General features: G+C 38.1%; 1 protein-coding gene across 1 annotated transcript in view; it reads right to left on the bottom strand.

Annotated features, from left to right (window-relative positions):
* SOBP (sine oculis binding protein homolog) overlaps positions 1–22,918 on the bottom strand; it is a gene marked incomplete at its 3' end in the record, with an annotated part of 160,460 nt that overhangs the window by 100,800 nt on the left and 36,742 nt on the right. Inside the window, exons 3-4 of the mRNA XM_083356034.1 lie at positions 20,589–20,774; positions 3,432–3,583 (exon numbers count right to left, since the gene is read on the bottom strand). Of these exons, the coding sequence (XP_083212160.1) occupies positions 3,432–3,583; positions 20,589–20,774 (338 nt within the window). The remainder of the gene's footprint in view (positions 1–3,431; positions 3,584–20,588; positions 20,775–22,918) is intronic.

The raw sequence follows: 22,918 nt of genomic DNA, 5'->3' as shown, positions 1-22,918 counted from the left end.
TCTCAGTAGAAGTGCTTCATTCACATCCTCCACTAAGGCAATACATTTCAATACTAATGTTTTTGCCAAAGCCCCTGTTCAAATGGACTAGCATCATGAAAATGTTTCTGAAGTTATGATGATGCTACTTTCTTGATCACCTTTCCCACAAGAGCAATATTTGCGACAGCCGATAACTGGATTCGGGCAGCATATAAATGTTATAAATAAACAAACACATGAAGAGTGGCTTCAGGAAATATTTCGTTATTAAATGTTCCATTTCATAGAATATCTCTAGTGAGATTGTTTCCACTCATATCTTAAAATTATTTTCTATAAAATCTCCTAATGAAAAGTAATTTTAATCAGTGCATCTTACATCCTGTCCTTTATATTTTATAATCTAATTCTCATTATCTCAAAACTCAATTATACACCTATCTGATAAAACACAGTGGGAATATTTTCAATCCAGGAATAGACTGAAAATTTGTGTATATCTGCCTACATGGATCCAAAAGCAAAAACTGCATGCATTTAATACTTCCGGCAAAATAATATAATGCAAGCACAAGAAGGTTAAATTGCTCATGATACTAATTCTTTCATCTGATTCCTGAGGTATTTTTAAACTACAATTTGCAAGTATTAAATTTAAGAAAAGAATGGTGTTTGAAAGTTAAGGAGCAAAAGGTAGAATTAAAGAATGGATTGCTTTCCATTTGTTTTTTTTTAAAAGTTATTTATTGATTTTAGTGTTTGCGAAAGTGACATTACTGGTTAATTTAGTGAAAGGGATAAGCTCTTAAAAAATGCCACCACTGCTTGAAGAACAAGAGTAAAGTGAACTCAAAACATTTAACAGCCTTTCTTATGTAAAATGTTTTCAAACAGCTAGCATAGGGCCTGATTTTATTAAGAGTGCTTTGGAATAGAAGAAGATTTTTTTATTACAGTCAAAGACCAGAATTACAGATTAAAAAATAAAAAAGAGGGCTTTATGGTTGGGATACCTGGAAAATCTTGTCATTTATTTCACTGCATTCTACTTAATGCTTTTAAATCAGCAGTTTTATAATAAATTACAATTATCTTCTAATATTTCTATTTTTATATTTTCAATTTAATATTTCAAAACATATTTCATTCCCCCCCTTCAAAAGATAAAATTTAACTCCATTTCCTTTAGATTTGATTACTGTAATTTTCTGGTCTACCTACTTTATTTAAAGTCAGTTTGAACACTATTTACAACATATGTTTAAATATCATTTCAATATTAATTTCAAATATACAAATATTCCTAGTATTTGGAATTTTTTTATTGCTCTTCAATGACCGTAAAACCCTGACAACCACTGGAGAGCAGTTAGATAATTTTTTTGTTTCTCTTTACTGACATCTCATGATCAAATAGATTTTTGCAGCCCAGATCAGACAGCCCTTCCATAGGAATCCTTTTATTTAAGGTAAAGGTAAAGGTTCCCCCGCACATGCGTGCTAGTCGCTTCCAACTCTAGGGGCCGGTGCTCATCTCCGTTTCAAAGCCGAAGAGCCAGCACTTGTCTGAGGACGTCTCCATGGTCATGTGGCCGGCATGACTAGACACCAAAGGCACACGGAACGCTGTTACCTTCCCACTGTAGTAGTCCCTATTTTTCTACTTGCATTTTTACGTGCTTTCAAACTGCTAGGTTGGCAGAAGCTGGGACAAGTAACAGGCGCTCTGCTATGCGGCACTCAGGATTTGACCTGCCAAACTGCCGTCCTTCTGATCGACAAGCTCAGGGTCCTAACCCACTAAGCCACCGCGTATTTAAAGATTGTGTTAAAATATTTTTTTTCATTACTTTTCCTTATACAAATTTTCTCCTTAGTTTTACAGCTTTTTTCTTACAAACTATCTCATGGGTCTATAGTGTTTTGTCCGATTACTAATTCAGAACTACTACCTTATTCACTTTTAAAGCAAACACTTAAAAAAGTTATTTACTTATTCAACCAGTTATTACTTTTTTCTTCTTTCCCTTTCCCTTTTTTGATTAGATTATAACAGTTTAATTTTATACATGTTTAATTTATATTTTTACTTTGATTGATCATTCTGTGATGTAACTTGTTCTGGAAATCTAACTGAAGAGCGGTATCAAAACCTCAACAGAATAATATATTTGCTTTATGCTCTTTTGATGTCCACTATCAGTAAACACAATTAAAATTCAGAATAATCCCACGATTATAGATATGACAAACATTGAGATACAATTAAAGCTTCTAACAGAGTATTACAGGGTCCATAAAAATTTGATTGCAGCAATTACAAATCATATTTCTATTAATAATAAAGGTATGCAGTTTAATTCAATGATTCATTTATATATGATTTATACTAATAAATGATGCCTCATCATTTATTAATATTGGTTATAGCATGTGGAATAAATTTTATTTCACACCCTTGGCTTCTAACTATATGTAAATGAAAGCAATTCCCATTGCTTTAAATAAACCTTAAAACATAAGTTTTATTAGTGAATATTAAACCTGCATTTCAGTTCAAGGCAAAATAAAATATTACATACTCCAGAATAGTCCCTAGACTAGTTATGAATAAACAAAAATGTTTGAAATGTTTAAAAATGTGCTAAATTAATTAATGAGAGAAAAACATAAATTTCAGTCAACTCAAGTCATTACAAAAGCCCTCAGAATCAATGTTCTAATCCTGTTGTCAGCTGAAGCAACACATTTTTATTAATGTAATCTAGCATACCTCTGAATAAGATTTGTATTCCTGCTGTTTTGAAAGCATTAATTTTAAGATTCTACCAGTGTTGGCAACAAGATTTACAAGACTGCAAATGTAATTAGAATATGTGTGGCTCTTATATAATCCAACATGAATAGCTTTACCTGGCAATACATTGGCCCTTATAGAATACAGGTAGTCTTTGACTTACAACCATAATTGAGCCAAACATTTTTTGTTGCTAAGCAACACGATTTTTAAGTGAGTTTGTCCCATTTCACAACCCTTCTTGCCACAGTTGTTAAGTAAATCTGGCTTCTCCATTGATTTTGTGATCATGTGACCTCAGTGTAAGTACTTGCCTGTTGCCAAGTGGCTGAATTTTGGTCAATAACCATGGGGATGCTGCAACGGTCGTAGATATGAAAACCAGTCATAAGTCACTCTTTTAAGTGCTGTTGTAATGATCACTAGGAGAAATGGTTGTAAGTCAAGGACTACCTGTGTAGGATGCCTAACTGATAAGCAACTGATAACAGGGTATGTTTTATTAAATGTATTGGTAGCTCAGAAGGAAATGCACATGAGAAACAGGATTGAAAAGGGTGAGAAGAGAAGAAAGAAAGACATACTATTAAAATACTATTTAAAATATTGTTTAGGATCAGATTGTGCGTGCATTACAATCCTATTCTCTTACCTTGTTTCTTTTGAAGTATGCTCTCCGGCAAGCTGCAAAACATTTTTCACTGCAGAAGCATTTCACTTCGCTTCCCATACTCAGAGAATAGCGTTTGATTCCCACTTTCTGGCACCAGGCACACATGATTTGTACATTTGATACATCATCTTCTGCAACAAAAGGACAAGGAGAGTATTTATATGCCAAAGGAAGCATTGTGTCAAATATCCATTATACCTTTTGGATTTTCTGCTAATTTCTAAAGCAGATGACCAGGAATCCCTTATTGTTTAACTGAATGAAAAGTACAGCTATTTTATAAATAATAGAGCATGTTGCAACTTTAAGAGCTTTTAGCATTTTGGAAAAGCCTTGGACTTTTTATATTTATTCCCGTGCCTCTCTAACTAATTATAGTTCCAGACAGTAACATCAGCATTATCTGCTTATAATGATTATAAACTCATTTCCATTTTATCAGTTTTGTTAGACTGAACATTTATAGTGAAAGTAGTGAAGCTGCATTAGTAAACACCATCCTATTTGCATGCAGTGAAGGGAAGCTAAATTATTACTTAGGGACTTACGGTTTTGCCCGGTAGCACACGGTCGCAGGATTGCGAAAGCTCTGCTTCCCACGGCTCTCTTCGCCCTGCCAGGGGACCCTAAATGGGTCTAAAGCCGCCCCGAAGAGGCGGTGAAGGAAGAGGGCCACCCCAGAGATTCGGGAACAACAGTGGTTGTCCCGTTCAATCGGAAAATTCCCTTTAACCTGACAGGAGAAAAGCTGGCCCTACCTCAGTAACCAGCCCAAGCTACTTGCAGCCGAAGTCCACAAGTACTCATCAGAACATTGGTGAACAGCATGCTGAAACTGGGTGAGAAATTTGATCTTCTCTCTCCAATTCTATATCCTGAACTATTGGAAAAGATACTCCAAGAAGCAAAAAAAGCCTCCGATAATGAAAGGAGGGAGAGCTTTGCTCCTCCCTTCCACGGAAGGAAGCAGTGAATTAAACTATAATGGGGACAAAAACAGACTGTTGCTGACATCTAGTGGTGGAAGAGAATGTATAACTTTAGCTGTTTTGTTATAAGTATTGGCAGGATACCCAGAATGAGATAGCCTACTTCTTTGAACTTCAAAAAGAGCTAAACAAAACATTCTGGGCCAGCCACAATAAGCAAAGATTATAATTGAAAAAACATAACTGACCTTCTTGGATGATAAACACCTATTGACTGTGATTTTAAAGCTGTTTTCAGAGAAAGAAAAAAAATTGAATTCTATCTATTATGGAATTTCAAGAGCTTGCAAAAAGAACTTTTCAAGAAAAACCAAATACTTTCCAGGAGGAAATGCTCACTATGTTGCAACTAATCCAAACAACAATGGCTCTAAACCACAATGAAATTAAAAAACAACTTTGATGACATAAATGGACATACGGTAACCTCATAACATAAGAATTTTCAGAAAATGAAAGAATCTACCAATGGAAGGAATTGTGATTTAACGCAGATGGAGGAAAACATACAAGACATGACTGAAGAGATAGTCCACACCCCAGAATCACAAAAGAAAGCTGAAGATAAAAAGAAAAGCCTGGCAAAATGGATTACAGAGACACCAAATAATCTACGACTTGAGAGACAAAAAAGAGAAAGAAATCAACATCTTAACTGATTTGTCTCTCCCATCCTTAACAACATCCACAAGAAAACGGCAAGACTTTTTAACTAAGTGGAATAGATGAATGAGAAAAGCCATTTGGTGAAAGAAAAAGACTAAAATCAGATTCAAGGGATTAGATGGTCTGCTCAACCAGTAACTATTGAATGGAACAGAGTTTATTAAATGGAATAGAGCAGTGATGGCGAACATTTTAAAGACCGAGTGCCCAAACTGCAACCGAAAACCCACTTATGTATTGCCGTGTGCCGGGTGGGCATGGCCCATTGGATGGGTGTGGCCCATTGGGTAGGCATGGCCCATTGGGTCGGCGTGGCTGCAGTGGTAATGGCAGACTGGGTGGGACTAAAAGGTTTAATCAATCAATTCCAACTTTGCGGGCACTTTTTTTTTCCCCGCAAGAAGTTGAAAATGATTGAACTTTTTTTTTTTTTTGCACATGGCAGCGGAGGCCTAAAGTGAAATGGTTTTATAAAACCCAGTTGAAGGCCTAGGACTGGGGCGACGGTGCACGTGCCCATAGAGAGGGCTCTGTGTGCCACTTGTGCCATGCATGCCATAAGTTCGCCACCACAGGAATAGAGTTAAAAAATGAAAACAAATTCTAGTTTGAGAGATATGTTTTTCTTTTTCTTCTTTCTTATTTTGAGTAGTATTGTATTTTTTTATGATATGAGAAATGTAATTGTTGGGAGAATTATTGTGAGGGAAACAGCTTATATATTTAACCCCAAATCAACTTTGAGAAAATCTTAACAGATAAAAATGATTTCAGTTTTGTGGGGGGAAAGTCTAAATGAGAATGTTGAAAACAGGACATATAATGCAACCAAGGGGACTAACTAGAAAAGAAATTGTATATTGATGCTATTACTAATTGGATAAATGTTAGAAAAATGTTTATATTTAACCTGTTTGTTACTAAACTACTAAGAACTGTATTAACCTAACGTTTGCAAGAGAACAATATGAGAAGAGAAAATCAAGGAAAGCTGTTATGTAGAGTACGATATGATAGAAATTGACTATTATTGATTGTTGTGAAATGTGAAACCAGACAACATGCTGTTTACAAAGCACCAGGTTGTTAGTTTTTTTAATAAAATCAATAAAATACATATTAATAAATAAATAAATAAATAAATAAATAAATAAATAAATAAATAAATAAATAAATAAATAGAAATTTTAGGCTAAGTAGACTCTCTGAAGAAATGAACACCCATTATTTTATGACAGGGATCTCGCTCACAGCTCACAAGCGGTATTTGGATGATTTGCTCCTTAGTGACAAATAGAGGAGGCAAGCAATGGCCCAAAGTAGGGCAATAGCTTCAGTGGTGGGATTCAGCTGGTTCGCACCACTTCGGCAGAACCGGTAGCTAATTTTTTGTTGCCCAGGCCCAGAATGGACTTCCAGAATTGGCATCCACACAAAGAATCGTTTGTTCACATATTTGAATCCCATATTTGTTCATCTCCTAACTCTGCATGAAGGTGTCATCACAGCTCAGGCCAGAGCCAATCAGGTTTCCACTAGCAGAGACCAAGTCAGGATTGCTTCCCTGTCCCTACTGCTTGGCAGGGTCACCATTCTGTCCTTGTGCTGGGTTGCCTGTTTTCCTAATTCAAGTTTAGCAGGCTGTGGTGAAAGATGCTGCTGCTGCTGCTGCTTCTAACTTCTCATGTTGGAGAAAAAAGGAGCATAAGGAAGAATAAGAGATCACTACTTGCCTGTCCCCACATGCTCTGCCACTTGTTACTGACCTGAAGAAGCTCTGTATTTTCCTCACAGCTCTCCATGTATCGCTCTTCCTTACTCTAGCACAAGATGGCAATGGCTCAGCTCCCTCTGGGCACTAAGTTAAGACCCGATTTGCAATAGACCTGCTATGTAGATCAGAGTTCCCCAACCTTTCCAGGTTTGAGGACTGGCAGGGGAGAGTGTAGGGAGAGGGGATGGGTCTGTGCGAGTTGCGGACACATACATGTAGCTCCATCTGCATGAGCGGCGAGCACAGGTGCATGCTGCTCACACAAATGGAGCATGTATGCATGCACTCAGACCCTGCTCATGCAAGTGAGGATGTGCGTGTGTACACTCAACTGCCACTTCCGTGATCCGGTTACAAACAGCTCAAGGCCCAGTAGCGAGCCGTCGCCCGGGGGTTGGAGACCCCTGATGTAGATCAGGGCTTTTCAACCAGTCGTACGCATACCACTGGTGGTACATTGGCACCTGGCAGGTAGTACGCGACCCTGCCCAGCCTAGCCAAGTGTAGCAGGGGAAGGAACAAGCCAAAGCGGCACAGCACAGGACTTGTCGTGAGAGTCCTGAGGAGCTGCAGAGCTGCTGGGGCGAGACAAAGGCCCCAGGATTAGCAGTGCCGGCTCACCCAGAAGAGAAAGAAGGAGGAGGGGGCAGAGACAGGAGAGGATATAAAAGGAGGCAGTTTTGGTGGGATAGGGAGAAAAAAAAAGACACAGCCTTGGAAGGAGGAAGATTCAGCTGGAGCTGCACCAAAGGGAAAAGAAAGAGGGGGAGAGGAGATAAAACAGGCTGGCCAGGAGCCAATCTACAATTTCTGTAGCAGCCATCCATGCCAGGTGCGCACACAGGTGGCAGTGACAAACAGGCAAGAAACGTAAGAATGAAGAAAGGTGTTGTGACTCAGGGCCAGCCTGTGGGTCCGACAGCCGGCTCCGACGTATCGGAGGACTCAGATGAGGGGGAGGAGGGAGACGAACCGGCTGATGATGGTTTGGAGGCTTTGCAGAGTCCTCAGCCGGGGACCTCTTCTCAGCTGCGTGAGCCCGAGAGTGCGGAGGATGATGACCCACAGCTGGCCCTGTTCAAGGACGCCCGACGCAGGAGGCAGTCGAGCAGGAACAAACAAAGAAAGGCTATGGGACTCCTCGGGAGGAGGCACAGGGAGACCACGCCCTGAGCTCTCTATAAAAGGAGTGTTTGGGGAGGGGCTGGTTGCTGAAAGCAACTTTTCCGCTTGAGAAGACAAGCTCTAGTGTTTTTGTTAACTGCGTAATTAAATCTTGGCAGATGCCTTTTAGCCTTGGACGCTCTCCAGTCTCTTCTTTCTGATAAGGGGTTTGCCTTACTACAAGGCCAGAAGGGCTGGTTCAGAACAAAAGGCACCATCCCCTAAAGACCAGCAAATGGCCCTCACCCACTTGACACACCCCGGGGGAGGGGAGTGAGTGGAGTGAGTCCACGTTACTTGCGCTATGCCGCCCGGACCCCAGTGTCAACGCTGCTAACATTGAATGTTATTGCTTGACAAGAGATGAAGAAGTAGCCATTTCATATGTTAAACTTGTGTATTGCTTTAAGAGATTGAGTTTAAGGTTGAGACGGGGGACGAGTAGGATTGTACCTTCAAGGCCATCTCTAACTAAAGAAGATAAGACCTTGGCAGGTTTTTTAACGGAAGGGAAACTGATTCTTTAAATTAATTGGAGAATATGATTAATGACAAAATTAGAAAGGTGGAGAATTGTGTTTTAATATATTGTGCAAGGGGCGGAGACTTCAGATTCCAGCTTCCTTTGAGCAAGCATTTGCCGGTGTATTAGGCTAATAAAGGACTTTTAAGGCAAACAATGCCTCAGTCACTTGAAAAGCCCATACGTCAGAAACATGACACCCAGCCTGCCCAGTTTTGGCAGATAGTGGCGTGCTCTACTCATCGCACAGAGAGGCTGGGCCGGGTGAGGCGAAGCTGGTGAGAAGCCGAACCTGCCTGGGTGTGCGCAGAGGAGGCAGTGAGCACCTGGCGCCTGGTGTGTCAGGTGAATATTTTGCCCCACAGGCTGACTGCATTCTGAGCACTCCCCTTTCACCCGGGACGCCAGGTCCCATGCAGTCTCCGCCTCCTCCGCGCACATCCAGGCGGGTTCGGCTTCTCACCAGCTTCACATAACTATGAATCAGTTGCCAAGCATCTGAATGTAAATCACATGACCCTGGGGATGCTGCAACGGTCATCAGTGTGAAAAATGCTCATAAGTCACTTTTTTCAGTGTCATTGTAACTTTGAACAGTCACTAAGTGAACCATTGTAAGTTGAGGGTTACCTGTACTTTATCCCTTTTTTCTTTTTTCTGGTCACATTTTTGACACTTTGCTAGGCGACTGGTGGTACTCGAATATTGCCATATCCTAAAACTGGTACAATCGGTGAAAAGATTGAAAAGCCCTGAAGTAGATAACGCCTGAACTCTAAAATAGTTACATTTGCAACTGCAAACTACCAAATGGCAATTGCTTTTTTCCTAATGTATTTATTTAATCAATTTAAATCTGAGATGGGCAGCCACATAAATTGAAAGGAAGGATGGATGGATGGATGGATGGATGGATGGATGGATGGATGGATGGATGGACAGACAGACAGATAGATAATCTCACTTGGTTTCCTTCCAAATAATACAATAATAAAATATTTTAAAATATGAATTATAAAATATACAGGTTTTCTACTTCTATTTGATATTTTCCATTCAACTATATTTCTGTTTTGGCCCTTCCTGTCTCTTTGTACAGCCCTTTTTTTTTAAATGCCTCAGTGGGTTGGATACCCCCATGAAGTTTTTAGTTCTAATAACTAAATAATAATCTTAAAGAAATTAAAACAAATAGAAAAGGGAAAAAAGAAAAATCTGGCTATATTGATGGAGTGCTGGTATATGGATGATTGCTGTTAGTGAGTGATCTTTTAAGCAAGGCAGATTCAGAACTGGGGATGAGGTATCTCATCCCATAGTAATTAATATCAAATACTCTTAGCTCTGGCTAAGTATAGTATTGGTATAAACTAGAATCTGACATTCTTTTCTTTTATCCCCAGCTATTAATTTCTAATCCTTACTATTCCTTATTTTTGTACTCTGCTTTGCATACGATTGCTTACTTTAAAATACAATAGCAATAGGGTAAGCATGAAGATGAAATAAAAAAATGGGACATGGTCTCATGACACAAATTATTCTTCAAAATAATTAAAATCACCACTGAAATTTTGCAAGGAAAAACTTGCAAAGTACTTACTAGATAATTTTTCAAATTGCTAAATTATGCTTCTGTCAAACCACTGCAGACAATTTGGCCTACTACCATAACATGAGCTCTACTTCAATATATCACACAGTTGGATTGCAATAGCTAGCAACTGTTAACTGTGGATTTATTGGTGCTTTCTGGGCTTGGTTGTTTGCTTGCAGGCATTTCATTACCCAACTAGGTAACATCATCACTGCTTATAACTGTCTGCCTTGTGTTTTCTTCGATCTTGGTGCTTACTGCCCATAGATATTCAAGTGGTCATAATGGCCACTGACCTAGAATGCATCTTATAGCAATTTGTTGCTGAATGTTTCCATTAGCAAAAACACAATTCGTATACTGATACTAAAACATAGGATCACAGACACAATAGATAGATAAAATAAAAAAAACTGTTTGGAATCAAATGATATCAGTGAAAGATAAAGAGCACAAAAATGTTCATGGTAAATTATGATATTTATTATAGATAAGAAAGGTATTTCCTAATGCCTCCTTAAGTAACACCAGCTGCCTGCAATTAGTGCAGGTTCGAGTCCCACCAGGCTCAAGGTTGACTCAGCCTTCCATCCTTCCGAGGTAGGTAAAATGAGGACCCAGATTGTTGGGGGCAATAAGCTGACTTTGTAATAATGCCGCTTGGGGTGTATGTGAAAGCCCTAATAAGCAGGCATATACATAGAATGAAGGCTACTGCTAAGTTTGTAAGCCGCCCTGAGTCTTCGGAGAAGGGCGGGATATAAATGGAATTAAAATAAAATAAAAAATAATAATTAATCCTGTCAAGGATTATCACCGGTAACTAGGCAAGCATTAGAATATATTAGCAGGCTTAAGAAAAGCCCAAAGTTTTCAAAAATAATAATTAAAAATCTTGGTATGCAATGGCCACAGAATGTTGAATATCCTGGGGGGAAAAACAATTAGCTGGCTGGCATTGTCAGCAAGACCAACCAGCAGCGTTTTGTAATGGGTTGGCCTCACTTGTTTCCCCTTTGTTTTTTCTAAGCATCCAAGCATGATTAACACAAATATTCTGAACGGCAGGAACAAGTTCTAAATCTATACTGCAATGGACGTGAATCTGGAATTATTTCTCATTTACAAATAAGTCAAATTTTGAATGAAACTGTAAATCTAGCTAATATTTCAGAGCAGCCTGACTTTTTTATGTAAAATAATATGTCCCAACATATCCTCAAGAAAAAAAAATATTCCAACAATGAAGTCCTTCATCATAAAAGATCATGTTTATACGTTGAAATGAACAGGAGATATTCGGTTATCTTGCTTCTAACTACAGATAGTCCTTGATTTATGACCACAATTGAGCCCAAATTTTTTGTGGCTGTGAGTTGTTAAGTGAGTTTTCCCTCGACCTTTCGAGCCACAGCTGCTAAGTGAATCTGGCTTCCCCATTGACTTTGTTTGTCAGAAGGTCACAAAAGGTGATCACATGACCCCAGGGACACTGCAACCTTCATAAATATGACTTAGTTGCCAAGTGTCTGAATTTTGATCACATGACGATGGAATTGCTGCAACAGGTGTAACTGTGAAAAACAGTCACAGGTCACTTTTTTCAGTGTCATTGTAAGTTCAAACAATCACTAAATGAACTGTTGTAAATTGAAGACTACCTGTATCGTAAATGTTTATAAAATAATCTAAATTACACTGGAAGTTTTTCAGAACCAGTGATACCACTAGTAACATTTTTGTGTACTTGAAATCTAGAACGAGCTTATTTACCTCAAGCCAAAAGAATAAAAGCTTCATATTAATATCCTCAAAATGAACTAACTACACCAGAGTAAAATCTTGCTAGTTACCTGTCACTTTTTCTATGATGCTGTAAAAACATATTTAGAACAGCATGTGTTAAAAAATGCAAATAGTTTTGGAAACACAAACAATAAAATATCTGCACTGTTTATCTCAATAAACATCTGTGCTGTTGTAAACAAAGCAGTAATATCAACACAAATTCCTTGCCGTTGGAGGACTAAAATGATTGCCTCTATTATTCAGAGTTATTCAGGGCGTTCCGAGTTATATTTCCTATTCCAAGGTTATAACTTTATAGGTGGAAATGGGTCAAAACTAAACTATTGTAGAGACAGTTATTACTGTCTCCTTATTGTTTACCAGCCTTTGTATGTTTCTTAATGAACAATGCAATAAACACAGTGTTCACAGTGTTAAATCATGCTCCCCGTGGGAACTGTCTGTATAACAAGATAAAATTATCACATTATAATAACTAAATATGCATGCTTCAATTAATCATCAAAAGTTTGCAGTGCCATTTTAAGTCTTAATTAAGCAGAATGTTCAATGACTTCCTGCTCTACACCATCACTAGCTGCTCTTCTATTTAAAATGAATGATTTACAGAAGAGTCTGCCACATTTCAGAAATGTATGAACCATTTTCCTGTTGGGCTATAACATTCTGTCCAGAACTTTCTGGATATTTCTAGTATGATGCTAGTCAAATATTATACAGATCACCAGGCAACGATCCATTTTTTTCTGTTGGATCTGGATTGAAAGGTAATCTGGGGAAATAGTTTACGGTGTTACATCTACCTATCTACCTACCTTAGTAACCTACAGTGCTGTACCTTTAGGAGTAAGCAATGTTATACAATTCTCTCTCTCTCTCTCTCTCTCTCTCTCTCTCTCTCTCTCTCTCTCTCTCTCTCTCTCTCACACACACACACACACACACACACACACACACACACAAACACACACAAAATTAAGAATGAGAAAGGCAAAGAAATTAATGTTTGCTTTGAGATTCTGACAGGACACAACAAGCAGCTTTTGTGAGGCCCAAACCCAAAGACGTCACAGTAAAATCCAAATGAGTCCAATTCTTTATTTGCTTACACCTAATAGACCAAATCTCATCAGATTAAAGCTGTAATCTTCAAACCTAATAGATATATTCTGGGAGATTCTAGGATGTGACCACCCTAAAATTTTTCCTCCCTCTCCCAACCAGTTCAAGACTGCACAGTCTCCTATCTTGGGCCCTTCTCTGGAAGATGTTGCTTCCTCCCTCAGAAACCATGGTGCAATTGCTGAGATTCCCCTCCCCCACTCCTCCAGCTGTACATTCCAACACAGCTTCGGAGTGGAAGAAGGCAGTGGTGGGATTCAAATATGTGAACAACCTGTTTTCTGTGTGGATGCTGCATCTGGAAGTCCATTCTGGGCCTGGGCAACAAAAAATTAGCTACCGGTTCTGCCGAAGTGGCTGAATCAGTAGGAGTGGGAGAAGGCATTCTGCTTTTAATTCAAAAGCTTATTTTCCTGGAAGTGTGGGGCTACTGTACCACCCAGGGAAAGACATAGCTTCTTTAAGAAGGCACTGATAAAAATAGCACCTGCCTTTTCAACGTCTGATTCCTCACATCTGACCTATCCTTGTAAAGATCCTTGCTTTCATTATATCCACACAGTGCTTCAAACAGTACTTCTTGTTCTTTAAAATTTTCAGATCTCTCCTTTTGAGGATCTTATCAACTCCATTCAACCACAACTTGCTTAGTGTTATCCTTCCTCAAAACCCATTCCTGTTTTCTTCACAAACCGGTTTTACAATTTAATCTTTATTCATTTACTCTCTATGACCAAACCATATTTTGTACTGCTCATTCGCTTTATAGTCAGCTCACATTCATTCTGCAACCTTTTCAAAGTTTTTATTCTTGACTCTATTCTTTTTTTTTAATCACGGACACTTCTTAATTATTCCTTATGAATTTAGCATGATTTTATGTTTGTCTGGACATAACAGACTCTGACTTATGTATAACAAAATGGCAGAATCATTTTCACGTCTTTCAAAAAATAATCATAACCGAAAACAGATTACAAACCAGTCACACTATCTATATCCTATTACTTCTCCATCAGTTTACCATCTTTAGTATTTTACCAAGGTACACAAGTTCATGAATTTACTCCAGTTTTTCACCAAGTATGTCTAATATGCATTTATTCACTCCTGACAAAATTTATCTACTATGAGTTTTGATATATTCACCTTACTTTCATGTTCCTCCCTCACACAGTCCAGTTAGCACTAACTGCAAATCATTTGTGTTTTCAACCTACAACATGGTCCTGTCTGCACATAAAAGTATATGCATACTCATATCACTAATCAACATACTTTAAATATTTAGTCATAAATATATTAGACATTCAGAGAAACATCACACATTCTGGTCCTACTCCCTATTTAATCATTCACTAAGCAGTCCCTTTATCCAGTGCATGCTTTACTTCTCTCATCCACTGTTTTTATCTACTTTAGCAACTCCATATTTGTGCAAAACATTCCATAATCCAAGTCTATTCTCTTTCTCAAATGTAGTCATACAATATCAAAACAACATCAATATACAATATTTTTTTCTTTCAGTTATACATTTGTGAATGATCTGCTGAAGAGTGAAAATGTGGTCTTCACAGCTCCTGCCCAGATAATTCCACACTGCATTCCCCAAGTTTTATTCATTGTCATTTCTCATACTCGTTTCAAGCAGATTCTGCCAAACACCTTCTCAGGCACACTTAACACATTAATCCCCCTAAATTTTTTGCATTCACTCTTGGTACCTTTCAGTTTGTATACAGGAACAATGATGGCATTCTCCCAATCGATAATGCCCCCTTAATAGATTTATGAACCTGATGAGAGAGGACACATAACATTTTACAGTACAGTAAAGAGTCGTTAATATGCTCACTATTCTAAGTACGGCTGAGTTGTTGAGGTAGTACTGTGTACCCTTGAAGAAGCTGAAATTAAATCCAGATAACTGAATAGTGCAGTTTACTGCATCAGTTAAAACAGTTCCTAAGCTGGTTGGAAAAGCATAAAGATAACCATGCTTTGGTTACATGATGGCTAGACAATTACTATATGTTGTTTGGGACTAACCTTGAACAACTTCAAATGGTGTAAAATGATGTTATTACACTGCTAATCTGTACACCGTATTATTATCGTATCATATTCTAAATTTTAATCTGAGTGACCAGTTGCTACCTGGGCTCAATTCAGGGTTGTGGTTTTATCCTTTAAAATCATTGATAATTTAGAACGAGACTCTTACTAAATGGATCCAAAGTAATATTAGTGGGAAAGCATTATATCAGTAACATTATGCAACTTGCTAGATGTTGCATAAATATAAGCAGAACGGCTATCCCATATAGCATACGCAATGCTTAGCAAAATGAAGATATAATATACTGTACTTAAAAAATGTGCATGAAGGACCAAGCGGAGAGGGACAATATGGAAAAAGAAGTTTTGTTTACTTTCCCCAAACCAGGAAAAATGGAGCATGTAATACTTCCTAATCTTTTCTTTCTAAAAGAAGAAAGAAATAGAATAAGAGAAGCATGTATCTATATAGCCTTGGGGTTTTGTCCCACCTCCTTTTCCCAGAAATTAGTGAATGACAAAGTTCAGAATAGCATGTTTCACAATAGATTTTGGTATCCAGCAACAACTTTTGCCTTTCTGCTTCTCCTAAAAAGCCAAAAATAGATAAGCTCTATTCTATAGAGTTTAGCAGAAGCTCCATTTACAGCAAAACTAGAAGCATGTTTTAAATAAATGTATACATGTCTAAATAAACAGTACACGGTTTTACAAACTAATGCTTTCTAGGGCAAAAATAAATATTTTATAAAATAATAAATTATACAACTACAAAAGGCAAACACATTCATAGAAACCAAAGTTCTCATCAAACTAACTAAATCAATGTCACAATGCAAACTCTACCCTTAACTATATGCACATGGTGTACAAAAAATGCAACACAACCTCACTATATTTGTTTCATCTTTTCTCCCTACTTGGCACTCCAGAATGGCCATGGTAAAAAGTACTAATACAAGTACTTTTTTATATGTATAGTAATTCCCAAATTCCTTATTGTGGCCCCAAGCCTCAGGAAATACTGCTTCAAAATTTCCAGAAATTAAACATCTCTAGCATAAAGGGCTTTAACAAGTAATCCAGATTGTGGGTTTCATTTGATAAAAATGGAAGATAGCAACAGGCTACTTTAGCTATCATCATTTTACGTCATTTGTATGAAAATCATCATTTATTATTTATATCAGGCTAATTTTACACTGGGCACTACAAAAATGTAAAAAAAACCACCAGTGTTTTCTCAAAATTCTAATGCCCCTCCATAGTCAACATTTAAAAGAGTTTTTCTGTACCATTCCGACATGAATGACTGTTTTCATGTATCCTCTACTATTCCTATTATTAAACTAGCCTTGACAAAGATATGGCTTTGCCCTTCTTAAGCAAAATAATACAGGGAAGGAAACCTGAAGGTAAATGTTAACATGAAAAAAAATGACACCAGGAGACTTGAGGGGAGATAAACCACAAATAAGGGGATAAGGGGGAATATCGTTTACAGATCCCTGCCCACATATCTTTCAATTTGGAATTCTGCTTTTTATACAGATGGTTCTCAACTTACGACAACAATTGGGATCAGAACTTCTGTTGCCAAATAATGTGGTAATAAACTATAACCACATAAAAATCCCTTCAGAACTGGTTGCCATTATTAACTGAATCCCACAGTGGTTAGGCAAGGCAACGTCCTGCTGGATTTCCGCAAGTTAAGTCAGCGGAAAGCTAGCAGGAAGTTTCAAATTCCAGGCTGGCAGGCGGATAAGTGGCTGCTGCCAAGTAGAAAGGAATGGAGGGAGGGGCAGGGATGCAGGAGAGGTTCAGGGAGTATGTGTGGGGGTGCACAAGAGGTCAATGCAAGGCAAGAGGCTGGGGAGAGCAGGCAGACTTACCCCAGTGACTTGCAATCTTCCCTGCTGGCTCCCCCACTGATTTTCTGGGGAAGCTGGTACAGAAGGCTAAAAATGGTGATCAAGTGATTGCAGAGAGCTTTGGCAACTGGTCATAAATGCAAATGGGTTGCCAAGCGTCAAGATTCATGAGAAGTATTAGTATCGCTTTATAAAACCTTGTAAAACCATATCTGGAATACTGTGTTGAGTTTTGGCTACCACATTATAAAAAAGATGTTAAGACTTTGGCAAGAGTGCAGAAAAGAGCAACAAAGATTAGTGGCCCAGAGAGTAAACAAGGGTCCCCAACCCCCTGGGCTGCAGCCTACTACTGGGCCTTGAGCCTGTTGGAACAAGGCTACAGAAGTAGCATGCGAGAGCACGTGGGCACTTCCCCACTGGTGTGAGCAGTAGGTGAGTGTGTGATTTCCCACTGCTTGTGCAAAACCATCCCCTCTCCCCTCCCCCTCCCCCGCTGCTCCACAAAGCTGGAAAGGTTGGAGAACTCTGAACTAAACATGTGAAGAACGGTTGCAGGAATTGAGTATGTCTAGTCTGGTGAAAAGAAGGACGGAGGGTGACATGATAACAGTGTTCCAATATTTGAGGGGCTGCCATAGAGAGGATGAGGTTGACCTATTTTCCAAAGCACCTGAAGACAGAACAAGAAAAACAGCGATGGAAACTAATCAAGGAAAGAAGCAACCTAGAACTAAGGAGAAATCTCCTAACAGTGAGAACGGCTTGCCTTCAGAAGTTGTGGGTGCTTCATCACTGGATGCCTTTAAGAAGCGATTGGGTAGCCACTTGTCTGAAATGGTAAAGCTTGAGTAGGAGGTTGGACTAAAAGACCTCCAAGGTCCCTTCCAACTCTATTATTCTGTATTCTGTAAGACCAGGGCTTTTTTTCCTCATAGAACGCTCAGAACAGAGTTCCAGCACCTTTTTTGGATGGAACCTTGTAGGGTAGGCAAGGCGGGTTGTATGACATGTGTGAGTTCCGGCACCTTTTTCTTTTACAAAAAAAGCACTGTGTAAGACCAAGATCATATGATCATAGGGATGCTGCAAGAGGGACTGGTTGTAAGTTATTGTCATCACTGAACTAATAGTTGTAAGACAGGGACTACCAAATCTGAACTACTCACATTCATATATTCTTTGAACTAAGTCATTTTAAATCCAGCCTTTCTAGACCAAATATTTTCAAACTGTGAAGTATATCTCAGTTGGGGAGGGACAGAGTCCAGGGATATTTGATGAACTTTTTTGTTACACTGTTTATTGCTGCAATAATCCATCTTTCTTCAAATTTCATTATACAGGTAGTCTTTGTTTAACAACCACTTTGTTTAGCAACCATTCATAGTTATGATAGTGCTGAAAAAGTAGGTTCATAACTGGTTCTACACTTATAAGTGTCACAGCAAACCACTGTCATATGATTGAGATTCAAGCACTTCACAACCAGTAGGCATTTATGACTATTGTAGCATTCTGCGGTTATGTGATAGCCATCTGCATGCTTCACAGCTGGATTCTGACAAGCAGTCAATGGAGAAGGTGGCAGTAAAATTGCAAGTTGTAGTTACATGATGTCTTACTTAACAACCATGGGTGATTTGTTCAACAACTGCAGGACAAATGAGGATGTAAGTGCGGCAGGGTCATGTCATGTTTTGTACAACAACATCACTTAGCAACAGAGTTGATGGTGCCTATTGTGGTTCTTCTGTGAAGACTACCTGCGTTGTTTTCATTGTTCAATTTGTTCATTCTGGATTTTTAGAGATCTTGTGTACATCAAGATTACACCAAAGGGAAGTGTGATAGCAAGAGCTTTAGGAACCCTGTTCTAGTCAGAAGTCTAAATCTTAAGATCACACTGAATTTCATTATAACCTAAAACAGGGGTGCCCAAGCCCTGGGCCGTGATCCAATCCCAGGCCACAGCTTGTTGGTAACTGGGCCGCACAAGCCACAGGCGAGCATGCAAAGCTGCATTTGCGCAAGTGGTGTGCGGACATGTGAAACCACCCCCTCTCTCCACCGCTGCTGCCAGTCCACAAAGCCGGAAAGGTTGGGGATCGCTGTCCTAAAAGACTACAGTTCCTAAATTATTTCACAAAATTTTAAAAATCTTTGTATTAAATATTGATATTGCAGTAGGTCTATTTGTGCCCTTAAATAAATCTGCAGACTTAACCAGACATTGTTAATACATCAGTGGAAAATATCCAGCTCTCTTTAGAGCAAGTCAGCATGGTAGATGACAATAGATCATGGCAGTTGTAATTCAAAAACATTCAAAGTCACGTTTTCCACCCCTGTTCTAAAGAAGAGGATTGTTCTGACATGGTAAGTACAGGCAGTCCTCAACTTATGACCTGTCTCTTAGTGAGTGTTCAAAGTTACAGTGGACTCCCCAGGGCTACATACAACACTGATTTAAAATTCTGACAGCTGGATGCCTCTCCCCATGGTCACATGATCACACTTGGCGCACTCAGTCTGTACTGTTAGGCATATGCAAAACTCGCTGATTAAAGAAACTCACCCCCCCCCAACGATGTTCACCCAAACCATGCCTTTCTGGGGGCAGTTTAGTACTTTCCAAAAGCAAAGTCTCTTAACTGTAAGTTTGCTTTTTTAGTGGTGGATCAATAGCTGGGAACACATTGGATTATAAAGGCCATACATAAAAACCATAAGAACTATACAAGACTTTGCTGTATGGACCTTAAGACTGGTTGTATTAGATAAGGCTAATACTTGGGGATTATGGTATTTTTGATAGAATATCTGGAGGAGGGAGATAAAATAGATGCTTCATAGCTAACCAAAAGTGGTAGGAAACCACACCTAATATTTTCATCTGAAGCCCCAGCCCGGTATATCAGGGATCTGAAGGAGTGACACCTCAAGACAAGGTAAACACCTTCCAGGAGGAAATGCATGCTATGCTGCAATTAATTCAAAAGACAATTCTTTCACATAAAGAAGACACAAGAAGAAACCATGATGTAAGTTTGCAATATTCTACAGGCAGTCCTCAACTTACAGACATTCATTTAGTGATGTTTGAATTTACAATTACATTTGGGAAAAAGTGACTTAGGAACAATTCTCACACTTATGACCGTTGCAGCATCCCTGCGGACACCTCATACAAATTTAAAGTGCTTAGCAAATGGCCTATATTTACGATGGTTGCAGCGTCCTGGGGGTCCTGGGATTGTAATTTGCAACCTTCCCAAAGAGCTTCTGACAAGCAAATTAACAGGAGAAGCCAGATTTCCTTAACAACCACATGATTCACTTAACTACAGTGATTCGCTTAACAACCATGGCAAAAAGGTCGTAAAACGGGGTGTGACTCACTTAACAACTGCCTTGCTTAGCAATTAAAAAAATGGGTTTCAGTTGTAGCCATAAGTCGAGGACTACCTGTATCCCTGAACTTTTTAGCTGGTAACTCTAAAACATTTAAGAGCATTATCTAAGAAAAGAAAAGCATTACAAAATAAATTATTTACCTGCTGGTGGCTTTATAAAAGGTGGTGGAATTAATGGTACAATAATGGGTACATTGCCGTGTTCCTTTGATCCCGCTGGTGAGTCTGAGATTCCATTTCCTGTGGTAAGCCCTGGATAGCTTGTGTTTATATTGTATGATGATGTAACACTGTCTTCAGGTAATTTTGTTTTTGGCAAAGAATTTTCTGTAAAGGAAAAAGAATTAATTTTAAAATGCATTACAGCTTTTGATCACATATTGTATATTCATTGTTTTCCAACTTGATTAACAATTGAGTAGGTAATATAGACTTATTTAGCCAAAACTATGTCAGGTTTCCAGGATGAACCCAATTTGTAGTTTGATATATCAGTAATCTTTCCAAAACTGCACTTAACAATAAAGTGCTCAAATAGGAAACATAACTCAGATCTCACATAACCATAATCAGAGTTTGCAACTAAACACAATCATAAACTTCATTAATCTTGCCCAATTCTACACTTTCAGAGTGAAGTCCCAAAGCTAAATTGGACAAGTTCAACATTTTATAATAACATTATGTAGATAATATTAATAGTGAGATATTAAATAATGTAGGTGCTTTATATACAACAATTTAACATTCATGTGAATACATTCAGTATATAACTTTTAGTATTTAACTTCAATTATGTGTCTTGATAATAACTGCAGATTATCTTACTAGTATGAAATAGATCTATTTTAACATAATAGTAAATGTTTACCAAGATAGCTGACAAGCTTCAATAAGAAAAAGAACAAGTATTCAGCATTTGTGTTGATGTAGAACAGTCAACCAAATACTAAGAAACCTGTTTTCACGACTTAGCAAGTACACCAGTGCAATTTTCAAGCCTCCTCATTTGATTCATCCAGTCAGCAGTGATTAAATGCTGTAAAGGGGGAATCAGCATTTCCCAACTTGGGTGACCTTGTGATGTGTGGTCTTCAGTTCCTAAAATTCTTAGCAATGGCCATGCTGACTAGGAAATTCTAGGAGTTGTAATCCACATATCATAAGTTGCTCAGGATGAAAAACACTGCTGTTGATAAAACCTTTCATTTTGTTACTTGATTAAAATTAAACGTCTTGGAAATGACATGTATTTGATTCTCTAATATTAAAGAGTACATAGCCTAATATTTAGAGAAGGGAGAAATTTCTATAAGAAGTCCAGGACAGTCATATTTTGCTAAAATGAAGAAGTTATTTAACAGTAGAGGAATGTGAAAAGGAAATTAAAAAGGAAAATCAAGAAAACAAGGATGGTTGGAGATTATTCAAAACTACAATAATAACTCAGGGCAGGAAAAGTGCAACCTAGTGCAAGAGATCACACGCCTGTATAATGAGTTGTGTCAAGAAAGCTATTAGAGAAGACTTGCCCTAATGGGGAGAAACAAAGGACTCAAATTTATAAAAACAAATCCTTGGAAAAGATTCTGAGCAGCATATTGTTCAGCATTAAAATCAGCAATTTACAAATATATCAGAAGCAAAAAAGCTGGGTACAGAGATGATTGAGATAAAGATATGTAAAGCAGAATTAAATGCAAATATTTTTTATAATTTCCTTCACTGAGGAAGACACAGAATTATCTGATACCTGAACTGATGTTTTCACAAAGCTGAGTCAGATGAACTGTTGGAAACAGGGACAAGATGAGTTTTAGACCTTAATGACATGTGAATGACAAGACGGGTTCTAGACCTTAATGGCAATGTGAAAAGAAACAAATCAGCAGATGTAAAAGCTATATATCTGAGTATCATATCTGATGCATACATTTCTGGTCTACCATATTACATTGGTAGACCAGCAATGTAATGTTTTGGTTGCATTTTGTTACATTTGTTACAAAATGTTACATTTCTGATCTACAATAAACAAACAAACAGGTCATACTAATATAATAAAGCTATCAGAACTAGAGTATAAAATTATGGATGACAGCATAAAAAATTCTAACCAGTATTAATGCAGATTTTCGTAGTCCCAATTTGGAATCTCAATAAACTTATATTACTAATTTTAGAAAAAGCGTTCCTGATAATTATAGGCCTAGCTAGTGCGTGTTCTGAATATATTGTGGAAATGTTGAAAAAAGAGCATGCACAAACCATCATCCATTCATATATACATATATGTACTTGAAAACCCAAATCTGCCCCACTCTTCTTAACAGATGAAAGATTATCCCATTCTGTATGAAGGAAAACTCAGCAAAAAGATTACACATACACACATGTGAGCGCACGTACACACATTCCATTCAAACTCCACATAAACATTTCTGGAAAGAGGCTTTAACTGTCACTCACAA

This window comes from Vipera ursinii (assembly GCF_947247035.1).
Source record: "Vipera ursinii genome assembly, chromosome: 1".
NCBI classification, from domain to species: Eukaryota; Metazoa; Chordata; class Lepidosauria; order Squamata; family Viperidae; genus Vipera; species Vipera ursinii.
Note: the sequence above shows the minus strand (reverse complement) of the source record. Positions and strands in the feature narration are given on the sequence as shown.